The following is a 16209-nucleotide window of genomic DNA, read 5'->3' as shown; positions in this document are numbered from 1 at the left end:
GATGTCCAACCTAAACCTCCCGTGGTGCAACTTGAGGGCATTTGCTCTCATCCTATCACAAGTTACTTGGGAGAAGAGACCAACACCTGCCTCCCTACAGCCTCCTTTCAGATAGTTGTAGAGAGCAATAAAGTCTCCCCTCAGCCTCCTCTTCTCCAGACTAAACAATTCCAGTTCCCTCAGCCACTCCTCATAAGAATTGTTCTCCAGACCCTTCATTAGCTTCCTGGCTGCTAAAAGTTGCAATATGTTGTCATGTTCATGTAACAGACTTCATTCTTAAAGATAGGTGGATTTTTTTTTTTAGCATTTCAAGTAGAAGACAGTTACCAGTTCTTAAAATTAAAAATTTTACCAGGACTTTTACCTCACCTGTGTGAATGATGAGTCACACAAGCATGTGTGAATCCCTTGAGTGTAAACTCTTTAGGCTGTGACGTATTTCTGTATGAATGTTTTACTATAATTAGTATTCTGTTTCATAAATACAAGGTTTATAAAGGTAGTCCTGTTTCTGTTTGTGCTAAAGGGAACTTTGTTGTTCTATCTAGAATATGATTTTAACATGTTTTCATTTGGAAACTGAACCTGAAGCATACTCATCTCTGAAAAATAATTTTTTTTTTTTTTGTTTTTTTTCATGGAAGGGAAACACTTTAGTTCATAGTTATTCTTGTTCTTCTTGTTGTGTCCTTTTTAGCACAATGTCCAGCAAATGAAATCCGTACGGAATCATCAGGAGTGATCCTCAGTCCAGGTTATCCAGGCACCTATCCCAACTCTCAGACCTGTTCTTGGACTATAAAGGTTGAGCCGGGATATAACATCTCCATCTTTGTAGAAATGTTTCAAAGTGAAAAGCAATTTGATGAACTGGAAGTATTTGATGGTAAGAGAGACTTAAATTCTATCTAACCACAAAAGAACAAATACCGGGTCAAGTGGGGTTTGATTTCCAATTGTTGGTTTCATGATTGTCGTAGTTCAGCCCCGATCAGACCAGACTACGCAGTCTCTCTCTCACTCCCCCCACACTCCGAGAAAACAGGGAGAGAAAATATAAGGAAAAATGGCTCGAGGTTTGAGATAAGGACAGGGAGAAATCCTTAAAGTTACCGTCATGGGCAAAACAGACTCAACTTGGGGAAAACTATTCATTTATTACTACAAACAGCAGGATAATGAGACAGAGAACAAGATAACCTCCATCCACCCCTCCCTCTTCCCAAGCTTAACATTATCTCTACTACCTTCCCCCCTCGAGCGGCACAGGGGGGAAGAGGGAATGGGGGTTGCAGTCAGTTCATCATATGTTGTTTTATGCCGCTGCTTCATGGTCGGGGGAAGAACTCCTCACATTCCTCCCCTGCTCCATTGTGGGGTCCCTCCCACAGGCCACAGTCCTTTGTGGAACTGCTCCGGCGTGGGTGATCTCTTCCACGGAGTTCAGTCTCTCCAGAACAGCTGTCCCAGCGGGCCCTCCACGGGCCACAGCTGCCTTCAGGCATCCACCTCCCCCGGTGCGGGGTCCTTCACGGGCTCCAAGTGGATCTCTGCTCCTCCGTGGACCTCCATGGGCTGCAGGGGGACAACCTGCTCCACCATGGTCGTCACCACAGGCTGCAGGGGAATCTTGGCCAGGAGCCGCATTACTCCTCCCCCTCCTTCTGAACTGACCTTGGTGTCTGCAGCTGTTCCTCACAACAGGCTGGTAGGTGTCTCTCAGGATCTTTTTTACATCTTATTCACTTCTCATCTCCTCTCCACTTCTTGCAGCCGGGCTGGACCGAGTCGGGCCCAGTTGGCTGCCTGGCGAGAGGCCAGAGGGTGAGGCCTGCAAGGCCCATGAGGCCTGCGCCTCCCCCTCTGCGCCTCTGCCCCCGCTCAGCTTCTTCACATCTTCTCTTCTCTCTCTTTTTTTTTCTATTTTCCCATTCTTAAATACGTTATTGCAGAGGCGTTATCACGAGACATTCTGCTACCAATCGGCTCGGCCTTGGCCAGCAGTGGGTCCGCCCTAGGCCTGGCCAAGTCCACTGAACAAAGGGGAGCGACTTCTAGCAGTTTCCTACAGAAGCTACCACCTTAGGCCCCCCCTACTAAACAAAACCACAACAATGATGCAGTGATACATCTGAAACATAAACAGTAGTCCAGTATTTCTATTATTTTTGCCTTAAATCTCAATCAGTTAGCCAATGAAAATATGTATTCAAGACAAAGAAATTTATACTTTTTTTTTTAGATATTGTTAGAGAAGGTGCAGTAGCAGCTGCAGCATCCCTGTGAAAGTCTCACAGTTCTCTGTTTCCTGGGAAATGTATGGAGGTATCTAAAAAGAGAAGTTAATGTGCTGGTTTGTAATGTATCATTTCTAGCGAGGAAATATTTGGGGCTTATAATTCCATTTGTGCAATTTAATAAATTTTTTTTGCATCTAAATACTCAAATTTGAATCCAAATACCCAGTCCACTTTCTCCATAGTATAGCAGAACCAGTGCTGCACATTAAAGTAGGTAACCATCTGTTTTGGGAAAAAAGAGTAGAGAAATGACAAAACCTCAATTTCTAGAGTGTTACTCATAGCAGCACATCCCGAAGGGCCCTATTTAATTAACAGGGTATTCTTATTTTCTGCTGAATTCTGTGCTTATCATCACTTGTTCTGTTTTCATTGATTGATGAGAATAACTAGTCCCTGATTGTTCTTTAATATATTTTTATTCATTTGGAGACCATTATCGTGTCTTCCCTCATTAACCAAGAATATATGATAACTGTGATGGAACTGATTAATATTCACTATGGGACTTTCATAACATGAAAAATATTAAAAGGTCATCTCTTTTGAGATATTTTGCTCTAAGTATTTTTCTTAAATAGTAGGTTTTTAATGTCCAAAATTGTGGTGTTTTTTTTTTCACTTTTTGATAACAGCATTCTAAAAACACCCCCACATTATTTTTCAATCTTTTAAAAATGACAGTTCATTAGGATATTTTTTTTTTTGTTTATAATTTGTATGTTGGTCCATGTCAAGTTAGTGGAGAAAATAGTCTGAAAAAAAAAAAAATCTATTAAGACTGTCTTTTCCTCTACTCTGTTTTGTGTTTAGCATCAAGACGATACATTGTGTTCCTGGAACCTTTCTAGTGGTCTGATCATTTTGTTTTCTTTTGAAAAATTCTATTGAAACTGCTTGATGGAGGTTTTTGTTTGCTTTCTTATGCATTTAAATTTAATGTAACCAAATTACCAATAATAGATCTGAGAGAAGAATATTCATAGTTACGACATTACATTCTTATAAATTCATGTCTAGTGCAACTCTACTGAAGTAATTTTTTTTACCACATGCCAGCAAACTTAAATGAGAACGATAATGGCATATTTATAATCTCCCAGTACAGTCCCGTGTAGAGATTTCTGAGCTAGCTCTCAACAAGTTGATATTTAACTATGGCACATTGCAGTGCCTTGCAGAGATACTTGCTTGTGTCCCTATGGCCGCATTAGCAATGTACTTTGCTAGGCTAATTAGTTCTACGTCTCAGCATGATGAGTTTGTTGGGGCAGAAGGCAATGCTGGTGTGGCTATACTGTTTCCAGTGATGGATATAACTCAGACTAGCTTGTTCAGAGCTACCTTGAGTATTTCCTTGTATTGCTGCATTTTGCAGTAAGTATATGTCATATCCTGGGACCTTTTGTGGTCCAAAACAGCATACATTTATTCAAGTTAGTAAAACTGCACTGGTCTGTCTACCCTAGGTAAAGAAACGTCACCAAACTTTATCCAGAAACTATAAAAAAATTGGCAAGACAACTTTTAGAGAAATAGTATTTGCTAAGGCACAGGTCTCTAATTTATAAGGCAACTTTGGAATGAAACCAAAATAGTGACTACACCTAACTGACTACATTGTAAATTATGGTGCTTCAGCAGCTGGATGATGATGGATGATATAGGTATCCAGTCAATGAGGCCACCCTGGTCAGCTGGGAGTGATAAGACCATTAGCCATTCCCACTTATCAATCATACCCTTAGGAAATACTATCTGTATTCTGAACCAGAGAAGCCATAAATGTACCATTAATTTAATTATTAAAGGCTTTTGAACAGTATTCAGGTTACTTACACTGAATATTATTCATTTAATAGAGCAAATATTATTTGGTTTTTTTTTCCTTTTCTCCTTGAAATAAACCAACAAAATTATCTCATTGAAAATAGATAGAAATGTTGACTTTCACTAATATTCAGGAAAGCATCCTATGACAGGTCAGCACACCAGAAGTTGAGTATTTATTTTCTTAGACAGACAAACTCTGAAATAATAAAATCAGACTCAAGAACACCTATGTTATGCTGCTGACTTTCCTGAACATCATCTGAAGATCTGCTTGCTAGGTAAGGTACAGAAACTGAAACTCAACTTCAGGAAAAAAAAAAAGCAAACTAAAATACATTGAATCATTCCTCTGATCTCCCATTGGCTAAAAAATGTGGTGTGGCATGTAGTGCTGCAAACTAATTTCATGTTCCCTAATAAGGAAAGATTCTCACCTCTCTGTATGTAGTAGATCTTTATTTGTAATTTTACTCTTTTAGCCTCCTTTTATTTGAGAATTTGAAAAGAACATATACATTCTAAACTATAACCAGTAAAGTGTATTAAAGAGATTTTGCAAAGCCTAGAGTGAGGCACAGAGAAAGTAAATGATGTAATATTCTAAATAATTTTTTCAAGCAAAAATAGGAACTGACCTCAGCATTCCTCATAATTTTTCGTACACTGTCATCATCAAACACTAACTCCCTAATATGAGAAACAAACAAGACACAAAGCATTTTGATGAGAGCATGCTGGACAACCTGTGCCTAAAGCTATGCTTATTGGTTCTTATTTTGTATAAGTATTTATTTAGAATTTTTTTAGTAATACCTACTTAATTGTTTTGTTGTCATTATGGTGACTGAACTGCAGTTCTTAAGAACTGGGGAGGTTGTCTTAATCTGTGGCTTCTGTAACCTCCCTTTTGTACTTGAAATGCCCCGATCAGAAAATACACTTTTTTTTTTTTTTTTATTGGACTGGAAGGGGAGAAGGCTAAAAACAATTGTACTCAATTTTTCAGTCTTGTTTGATTAAGTTTTATTTTTGTGTTTTCATGCAACATAAGAAGAGCTGATCAAGCTGCAGCTGCTCAAACTCAGCAAAAATGAATGAAGCAGCCTCTTTATTTGAAAGTGCTGCTGTGGCCAAGATAAACATAGAACAACAGAATACTTTGGGTTGGAAAAGACCTTAAAGACTATCTAGTTCCAACTCCTGTACCATGGGCAAGGGCGCTTTCCATTAGACCAGGTCACTCAAAGCCCCATCCAACGTGGCCTTGAACACTTCCAGGGATGAGGCATTCAGAACTTCTCTGGGCAACCTGTTCCAGTGCCTCACCACCTTCATAGTAAATAATTTCTTCCTTATGTCTAATCTAAATCTACTCTTCCTCAGTTTAAAGCCATTACCCCTTGTCCTATCAGTACCTGCCCTTGTCAAAAATCCCTCTCCACTTTTCTTGTAGGCCCTCTTTAGGGACCAGAAGGCCACTATAAGGTCTCCCTAGAGCCTTCTCTTCTCCAGGCTGAACAGCCCCAACTCTCAGCCTGTCCTCATAGGAGAGGTGCTCCAGCCCTCTGATCGTCTTCATGGCCCTCCTCTGGACTCACTCCCAACATGTCCATGTCCTTCTTATGCTGGGGGCTCTAGATCTGGATGCAGTACTCCAGGTGGAGTTTCACGAGAATAGACCAGAGGGGCAGAATCACCTCCTTTGACCTGCTGATCACTCTTCTTCTGATGCAGCCCAGGGTATGTTTGACTTTCTGGGCTGCAAGCGCACATTTCTGGCTCATGTTGAGCTCTCATCATCCAGTACCCCCAAGTCCTTCTCAGGACTGTTTGCAATCCATTCCCTGCACAGCCTAAGTTTGTGCCTGGGATTGCCCAGACCCACGTGCAGGACCTTACACTTGGCCTGGCGAAACTTCATGAGGTTTGCATGAGCCTACCTCTTCAGCCTGTCGAGGTGTCCCTCTGGATGGCATCCCTTTGTGCATGTTGCCGACAAAGATGTCAAATAATGCTGATCTCAATATTAACCCCTGAGGAATGCCACTCGTCACTGAACGATGAATGCTATTGAACATTGAGCTATTGACTGCAACTCTTTGAGTGCGAGCATCCACCAATTCCTTATCCACCAAGTGGTAAATCCATCAAATCCATGTCCATAATTTTAGTTGATCGTGGCTTTCCTAAACTTGAAAAATGTGGAGAAAAAGGCATAGTGAGCATATGAAAAGGAGGAGTTCAGCTGGAGAAAACATAACCTTCATATAGAGGAAGAAGATGTCACTTCATGTTTTAGAAAGCTTTCAGCTGGAGATTGATTTGATTTATACTTTTTGATGTATACTTTTATACACACTGTCTTTTTACAGAACTGAGTCCTAATAAAGTATGTGTTCTAAATTCCTAGCAATTGTACATATGCATGTTCTACTGTGAAACTGTGATGATTTACATGTGACAGAGCATTTTTTTAGCTAATAGGTGGTGTTTAAAACTATACAAGCTATGCAATGTCGAAGAATGTATAGATTTGTTACTCACTAGCTGGAAAACGGCTTAAATATGTAATAGGTATGAATAGACATGGAGGAGAAACATAACCTTATTCAAAGTAATTGTCCCAAGTAGAAATTAATTTTAAAAAAATCCACTTTTTTTTTTTTCAGTGTGTATGTTAAAAACATTGTTTTATATTTCAGTTTGTTTGTACCAACATTTTTTATTATGCCCTCCAGTGAAAATCTAAAACTGGACTGGTAGTTTAAATAGAGCTCTATTAATTATTTCACTGGCAACAACATGTCTAACTGTTTCCTCTTCTTTCCTTGTATATTCGCATTCACAGCTGAGTTAAAATATGGAAAGGATTACTTAAACTGGTAGTACTTTAAACTTCTTTTTTTTTTAATTAATCTCTGAAGGTTCTTCTGGGCAAAGCCCTTTGCTAGTTGCTTTAAGTGGAAATCATACTGGACAACTGAACTTCACAAGCAAAATGAATCAGTTATATCTTCGCTGGTCAACTGATCATGCAACCAGCAAGAAGGGATTCAAGATCCGTTACTCAGGTAAGTCTTAATGATTTCCATTAAATTATACTTTGTGGTTATATATACTATTTAGCATCAAGTTAGGACTTGTAATGTCTGTTTCTCTGAAGATAATTTATTATAATGTATATTTTGAAGATATGTTATCATTTTATTGCAAGCACAGGACTTGCACTCTCAATTTTTTTCCTAGTTTGCCAAAGATGTCCAGATTAATACTTCTCTCTGCAACCTGCTATCTTGTCTACTAGAACTGGGTCAAGGTCTTTGAAATGTAGTGGGAGGGATAGCCCTTAAATTTATACAGAGGTACACAAGAGCGAGAAATTTTGATCCTGAAATGATATGAGGCAAATCACTGGAAAGTTATTAGGTTTACAATTTCTTTGAGTTGCAGTTTTCAGCTCTTAGTACTATACTCTTCTTCATATACAAATAAATGGAAAACCATAGGAAAAAAAACCCCTTTACTTCTTCAACAAGCTACATGTGAATCTAGTGTTGCGGGTGACGGGAAAATATGTGAATAGTCTGTCTAAATACTGTTAAAAATTATGTGCCTTATTACGAAAAAAAAATCAGTTACCAGTATTGCAATACTGGATTATACTATATGTGTGGATATATTGACCCTTACTCAGTTTGAAGCTTATATAAGATGTCTTCACACATATATCTGCAGACGCATTACTCCTAAAAGGCTTGGCTTAGGGATCATTTATGTGATGTAAATAGTGAGAGAGAGAGGTGATAATTACTATATGTTATTAATATTTGCTTTTTCTGTGCTTGGGCTTGATTAGTAATGTAAAGGTTGTGCCTGTTTACCTTGGTGGCTAATAATTGTCAACAAAGTAGAGAAAGGAAGAACATCTTAGAAGAACGTTTTATCAAGCACCAAATATCTCCCATTTAGTCATGCTAAATGCCATTTAGGGAGAATGTTTTCACAGAGCTCACTTCTTTCCTGTACCATCCATACACTGGCTGTCTAACCTCCAGAAAGTTTCTCTTGTTACTGAAACAGAAGATCAGAGCTAAGCTCAGAGCATAATGATAATTGTTTTGTGGACTTAAGAACTAGAAGCAGAACTATGAGTAGTCAGGAAAATAGTTAATAGAAGTATTATCTTCACCTTGCAAGCAGCTTTTGGAGTATTACTACAGACAAACTGCAACACAGGGACAGGGAAAAGGGAAGTTGCTCGAGATTCATTTAAGTTTTCATAGGGAAAAAAACAATTGCAGGATCTAATAGATGGATTGAGAGTGTGGAAGAAGGAACAAAGAGAATCTGTCACATGGTAACCCCCAGATGCGTGACAGTGAAGGAATTGGGCCCTTCTGTCATTAATTTAAAGTGAGAAAGTAATATCAGGGTTACAAGAATGGACTTCATTTAAAGGATTTATTTTTTAAGTATCAAATTATTAAGGAGACTGATTTTTGAGGAATGAGAAGTTGTCTTTGTGTGTACACAAAAAAGTGTTGCAGTAGTGAAGAAGTGGTCTGTCTAATTGCTGGGCTCAATTCAATTATTATGGCACTAGCAGAAACTAATAATTGGGGGACTGAAGAGAGAGATGCAATCCTTATGGCTATAATGTAGGAACAAACAACTGTTTTGCTTTTTTCCTCTTCACTAATAGTCAGTGCCTACATTTTTCTCTAAACCTCTGTACATTTTACATGAGATTCAATGGAAATAATCAGCATGAAAGAAGAGTAACAGTGAGCGGCAGCATAAACAGTTGGATTTGAATCTTAATGAGGGAAAGCAACATAATGAAAGTGGGAAAAATACAAGATCCAAAAAAAGCTATTGATACTGTGGCAGCTGTGACTAAGCCAGCAGGCTCCCTCTTAATGAAGACCCTATTGAAATGAATTACTGTCCTCCCACAACCCTCCCTTTCTTCTCCAACTATGCCTGTGCACAAGATTTTGCAAATTATAAATTGTAGTTTTCTCACATCTAGGTTTCATTTGTAGACACATTTTCTTCACTTTTTAGAAGTGCTAGAAGCTTTCAGAGAAATGCTTAACATTGCCTTTAGTATATGTGCTTACTTGTGTAAGCTATTTGTCTAATGCCACTTGGGTGTTTTCGGTCTTGTGGTTTAAGGCTTTTTGCTAAATCTTAGTAGAAAAGAGCTATAGGATTACAGCAGAGGAGTATTCTCTTAAGGACTTTGAATATTACAGATGCACTAGCATAATGTTAATCTAAATAATACATTTCTGAACTGCACTAGCACCTAGATATTAAATTATTTCTTCCATAATCTAGTGAGTATCTGTACAGGATAGTGAAACTAGGAGGTGAAGTATCTGTTAAAAATTCTTGCAGCTTTAGGGAAATAATCCCTTTTTTTTTTTTTTCTTTGAAAGGTATGTAGTATGGTAAAATCACTAAAATGGATACAAAATATAGGGAAAAGGTATAACATGCTGATTTTTTTTTTTTTTTTTAATGCTTGCTTGTTATTTTCTATTCCTTGAACTTGACTTCCTGTTGCAGCTAGGTTCCACCAAAACTATGTAGTTTGTTATAAATGGGGGAGATCTGTGAGTGCAGGGAGTGGAACTTGCTGAGCTCAGGCTAGGAAACTCACTCTTTAAAATTGCTTTGAAAGATACTTGCAGAACCTGCTTCTTGGCTTTGTTTTCCCTCAATAATTTATAACCCTACATGCATATTCCTACCCAATCAAGTTAGCATAACAAAAAGGAGGTGGATAAATTTTTTTAAGTAGTGGCAGAAGAAATGAAAGTGCACTACAGTACTCAGCACACCCACTGGAGGCACAGTGATTGGGAAGAAAAGGGGTACTTAGCTTGCTGCTTTGTAAGTTCACATTGCCTCTATAATATTTACAAGCTTTTGTTTATTTAAGTTATTAAAGAGTAAATAAGGCAAGCAATTCCTTGGCTAATTTGTAATTGGCTGCCAGTGGAACTGTAGACAGATACATATATATTAAAAACCTCACCAGAGAACTCTATTTTACCTTTATTCTACTCATATAACCTTATCTGTTTATTGCAAGAAGCTCAATTCTTCACCATTCGTTTCATCTTATTTTTAAGCTTTGTACCTGTGAAACAACTGTTCCTATTTCTTCTCTATTTCAAATTAAAAGAAGAGGCTATTTGTCGGGGTGTAGTTGTTCAGAGCATAGTCCAGTTGTGAGTGTAGTCTTAGTCGTGGTCTCAGACCCTACTGCAAGCTAGGCAGAGAACCAACTATTCTTACCGTTTCCATGCTTTTATACCCGTAGTTCCTCTAACCACCACCAGGTGTTCCTTATCTTTTTCCCACCACCAGGTGTCCTCGATTTTGCTTCTCTTAGAAAGTCCCTTATTTTTCAATCCCAGGGCTTCTGATATTTGTCGCCCTCAACAGCTATTGATTGGTTTGGTTTAGTCTCTACATTTTCCAGTAGCTGGTTAGAAGTGACAAGAAAATTGTATGAAGAGGTTAATCAAACTCTTTATAATTGTTTCTTTTGTGGTTCCTGAAATTTTAGGTGGTGATTTGTTGTAGTAAATACAGCAGGAAAGTCACACAAAGGAGGTTTACACAGTACATCAAATCAAGAGCAATATAAGCAAGATAATTTATGAATGTTGAACCATCAGTAAGAACATCTGTACTGTAAATAGGTTATTTAGATATTTAATTTTTGAAGAGGCAGACGTTCACCATTCTATCAGTAAAGAGGGAATAGGCCTTTGCAAATTTGCCTTGCTGTTTTCATACTGTTTACACATTAGATTTAAAGATAAACCGCAAAAGAAAAAGAAAGTCAACTCAACCTTTTCTTGCTGCTTGGTTGAGTATTGGCCTCCTTTTGGATTCTACACATTTTAAAGTGGAAAATAACATGTGCAATGAATGGTCAGATTATTAAGGAACTGGTTTAGTAATCAGAAGAGAGATGTTTAGTTTTCTTGTGTCACCTTACCTAGTTGCATAAGACAGTGTCTGATTTCTTATCTATAAAGTGAGGATGTCTAAAGTCAGAATGATAATAAACCTCAGCCTTACTGCATATTTCAAGAACAGCATCACAAAGACATAAGTTCCTCTGGTAATATGGTGGTGACAACAAGTAAATATCAAAAAGAGAAAGAAGAAGGCAGTGGACTAAGCTTTGACTTTTTATTTGTCAACAAAAAATCTAGTATATAAGTTAAAAAAAGGCAACATGGGGTTTGAAGGAAGACTTTATTTATAATTTCAAACATAGGACAGTGTTTCAGTGAACAGTGATAGGTACCTTTATCCTCTAAATTTTTAGTTTATGGATCAAAGATACTGCTGGGTAATTAAGTCCTTTGCTAGAATAAATTCTTAGAGAAAATGTCATGTTATTCAGTGTAAGACTGAGATTTACAAAATCATCTGGGGAGTTTGGATGTCCAGTTTCAAATAATTTTAATTTAGAATTGGGAACTGTTTAATTGAGTTTCCCTTAGAGTGCCTCAAACAGCTTTGAAAAAACTCAGCATAAATGTTGAGGAGAATATGCTTTGTGAAAAGAAGAATATCACTGATTTTGCATTTGCAGGATGTTTATCTGTGCTGCTGTCCCTACACATCAGTTGACTAGTGATGTGTGATTTAGCCAGGCAATTATTACTCTGTTGGTCTTAGCTGCAAGTGACAAATGGACTTCATGATTATAAGTGAGCTGAAAATGTTCACTATGTTGCCCTGCAAAAACCAGTAGTGTTTAAGAGGCCTTGAAAGAATGTGGATGCTATGTCATTTGGAAAAGTAAATTAAATCTGTAAATGTAAAATTACTCCAGGTCACTGGAACACCTTCATAGAAGTTTATCACATTTTGTGGTAAAACATTGTCATTCCTAGATGAGAGCAGTCTTGTGTCATTGCACCGATATCAGCTAAGCCTTGTGAAGTTACAGGATAGGCCACCTCTCAAACAGTCTGGGAGAAAACCAGCATTTTATCCCACTGGTCCTTGATACAAGACTGCGGTACTTTATGAGCACTCTGTAGACATTCCTGCTTAGGTCCAAAATTTTCACTCAGCTGACAGTGGCTGTAGTTTTCAGTCTGACATTCTTTAAGCATTTGTTCACCCTCCAGATTTTCAGACATTTTTTATTTTTTGTCTTGTGTGTGTGGTTCTTCAGTTAATATGTCAGTTCCTGATCCTTGAAGATGATGTGTGTGCTTTATCTTGGACTCTGAAGGGATTCCAGTTTAAAGAACAGATTAACAATTACTACACTGTAGATTAAGAAGGAGTCTTATCTATATTCCTTCACTGTCTCAACAAGTGTTAGTCTTCAGTAAGATGTTTCAGAGTTGTAAAATAAAAATCTGTCTTCAGCATTTTAGATAATTTGCTTCAAATACTTTCCTTCTTTTCATGCTGTATATATAGCTTAGACATAATGAATTGTTTGAGTATCAGCCTTTTCTATTCATATTTCACTGCCTTTGCAGCACAAAATACTATGAGTTTTGATAGGACTTTTACATGGATGAGGGCTACAGGCACTGCTTGCCTGCAGTGTTCTTGCTGGCTTATGACGTACTAACTGCCTGCTGCTGCTACTTTAAAATATTGTCGTTAATAAGCACTTCATAAAAGTAGGAGGTGTATCTGATCTATGTTCAATAACTATTGTAAACATAAGTTATCGAAATATACATGATTCATATCACAAAATTAAGTACTCAGAAATTGGAATGAGCTTGTTTGGTATCGTACTTTTAAATTTCAATCGCAGGAATGTTGAGTGCAGACTGATACAACTGAGGTCACTGTGGATTGTGTTTGAACATGTAACACTGGAAAATCAGGTCGTAGTTATCAAAATAGTCAAAATTTTAGTATTTTTCATTGATTGTCTGTATTGGAAGCATTTATCTGTAAAATGAGGATAATAACATTCTTGCTTTCATGTAATTTTTTGAAAATAAGTTAGTTAATATTCATGTAATATCTAGATAGCACATGGACAGTCATTATAAAAAAAAAAACCCACACAAATTATATCTTGAAACAGTGTCTAAGTAATTTGATGCTAAATTATATATATATTTTTTTTTTTTTTTAGAAAGTGTATATACTTGAAAGAATAAGTAGTGTCCATTCCTTATATCCTTTAAAGCAGACATCCTATCCAAAACTAGACTATGATGATAAGGTTACAGATAGTGTAATAGTGACATGAATATGTATAAATGAACTGACACTTGTATGTAGAATTAATCTCCATTATTTCCAAACTTCTGAATTCTTTTCAGCCTAATGATATTCTTGTTGGTTTTTTTTCTTGTTTGTACATTATTTTCGATTATTTTCTAAGTACCTAATAGAGTTAATGAGAAAGCAAATAGAAAATCCCAGGTATTCTGCCATGTTGGGCTATGATGATAAACGTTTTATCAGCCATAATTAAAATTTTAAATATCTACACAGATACCTGTTGCAACTGGAGTACTAGACTTCCTCCACTCTTTGGCCAGCTCGGTGAAAGAAAATGCACATTATTCTGGGTTTCCAATATACTGTTAACTGTAATGTAGTTGTAAAGCTTGGTAATCTGTGGGCATAGCCTCTTCCTTTTATATGGGATCCTTTCTGTACTGCCCTCTGTTCAACTACTCATTGTACTTCAAGGAATTAACTTCTCATGTAGTCCCACAGACCATACCTAGTTTGTCCCACTTGTCATGCTTAGCCTGGTCAAAATACCTCAGCCAAGCTAGTCTAGCTGTGCTCCCTAACCTTTCTGCCTGATCTCCATCCTTATTCCACACCTCTCTACAAATCGCAGTCTACTTTTAGTGCTCCTCTGGTAGACAATATCAGACAGTTCTTTGTCCAGCTCTTGTGGATTTTTCTCTCCCTTCTAGCTTCCCATCTTAATTTCCCTTACTTCACCTTTACAATATCTCCCTTAATTCACTATCGTCCTTTTTCCTTGCTTTGGTCTGTGATCTGTCTCTCACTAGTTAATTCCAATTGATTTTATGTATTTCTCTTTCCAGTTTTGTAGATTTAAACAAGTGCATTCTATCCTACTTCAGATGTACTCTAAATTCAACATTTAAGAAGCTACACTCACCTAAGTTGCATTCCTTTGCTGAAAAATTCATACAATTGTCTTGTAATATCTTTGGGGGACCATGTACATTAAAAATTACATTAATTTTAATCTGAAAAAAATGCATCTAATTAATCAGTATATTGTACTTTGTCATGTAAATTTTTAACGTATTTGGCAAAATGTTTAAATTTTTACTTCAGTGTCAAAGTGCGCTGGATTTTTTTAACAACTGTTCATAATTTTTATATTATATAGCTCATAACAATTTCATATTTATAAGTTTATCAAATTTGAAGTTGATTGTTCCCTAAGTGTGAGTGAACTTACTGAATAAACTGTTTCCTGATTGCAGCTTCCTCATGTACAAAAACACAAACTGGTTTGTGATTATACACTGTGTTTTTGAACTTCATGATATTTCTGCATAAGAAGTCTGAATCTTCACTGAAGATTCCAAAAGTAATGTCAAGGATTCTGTACTAATTTCAATGATATTCAGAGTTTGCATGTGTCATAAATAATATGAAATTTGTAAATTAAGTATGTTTTTTGTGTTTTTAATAATATCTCTTTTTTTGGCATTTAGCTCCCTATTGCAGCTTAAATCCTGTATTGAGGAATGGTGGAATTGTAAATAAAACAGGTGGTCCTGCTGAAAGTAAAGTTCGCTATTACTGTAAACCTGGTTATAGAATGATTGGTCACAATAATGCAACATGTAGACGTCACCAAAATGGCATGTATCAGTGGGATTCTCCTGTGCCAATCTGCCGAGGTAAGATACTGTTTTCTTGAGTATACTTCTGTAATTTCATTTCAAATAATATTTTACAAAACAAAGATAAAGTATTGTCAATACTGGTGTATGCCGAGAGGCACATTGACGTCATTACTTTATCTAAATACATATTGACTTGTGTACTTAATGTGTGCAGAGCTAAATATTGAGAAGTAGATTAATGCAGTCAAACACAGACCAAATGAAAAATATGGTTTCAGTACTTTTTTATTTAGTGAAATACATATCTCTAAACAGTCCACAGCTCATAGTATTCTTGTATTACATAACATTTTATAAAAATTCAATAATTTTCAGGCATTAATTTGATTATTTTAGGATATAATTTTATAAGCAGTGCTTTAAAGATATAATTTGTAACTTCTGCTTTTTTTTGTGTGTATTCTGAAGTTAACCAGGGTTTACTTTATCTTGTTCCAGACTGCTGTTAAGAGTATTTGTTACTATTTGTCAAATGTTTATAACTTTCCCTGTATGAAAAGCCACATGTAAACTACAGAGAAGAGGAGTAACATAAAGCAGTTAAAACTGTTTTAGTTAAAAATGTTTTTTCACATATTATTTAGTAAACAGTTAGGGGAGACTAAGGAGTTGTGTGTCAGATAAGATCAGAAATGGGCGAGAGAGGAGAAAGACTGCAAATTCTGTCCATATCATATATGGTCTATTCTAACATGTTTTCATTTGTGCCTACTTCTAGTCAGCTTTGTTTATAGGAAGAAATTGTAGTAACATTCATATTTAAAACTTGTTGGAACTTCTTTTATTAAAACTGTGTTTAGTTGTTCCTAAATTTGTAAGACATTAACAGCAATGCTTCATTTCTTCTTCAAGAAGATTATTTTACTTGAGGTTACATCAAGGATGATTCATATATTTCTAAAAACACCATAAGATGTGAGTTCTGTTTTGCACCTTAAAAAAAAAAAAAAAAAAAAAAAAAGTTGCAGAAATTTGGCTACGGTTGAAGAACATGAAGGAGTACAGATCACATCTTTTGTACAGATTAATTTCATAGCTAATTATTTTCATGCCTATATGAGCGATGTGGCTACACCCCTACCTGTCCAGGGAGAAGATCAGACTGCCAGTGTGCCACAACCTGGATCTGTGTATCTGTGCTTCCA

The 16209-nt window shown here is 36.7% G+C and overlaps 1 protein-coding gene across 1 annotated transcript in view; it reads left to right on the top strand.

Moving 5' to 3' along the window:
- The window catches only part of CSMD1 (CUB and Sushi multiple domains 1), a 1203024-nt gene that overhangs the window by 1089098 nt on the left and 97717 nt on the right, over positions 1-16209 (top strand). Inside the window, exons 47-49 of the mRNA XM_086744017.1 lie at positions 701-889; positions 7061-7207; positions 14870-15058. Coding sequence (XP_086600143.1) covers positions 701-889; positions 7061-7207; positions 14870-15058 — 525 coding nt within the window. The remainder of the gene's footprint in view (positions 1-700; positions 890-7060; positions 7208-14869; positions 15059-16209) is intronic.

Source organism: Chlamydotis macqueenii, chromosome 3 (assembly GCF_036417535.1).
Source record: "Chlamydotis macqueenii isolate bChlMac1 chromosome 3, bChlMac1.mat, whole genome shotgun sequence".
Taxonomy (NCBI): domain Eukaryota; kingdom Metazoa; phylum Chordata; class Aves; order Otidiformes; family Otididae; genus Chlamydotis; species Chlamydotis macqueenii.
This window is presented reverse-complemented; position numbering and strand designations above follow the sequence as displayed.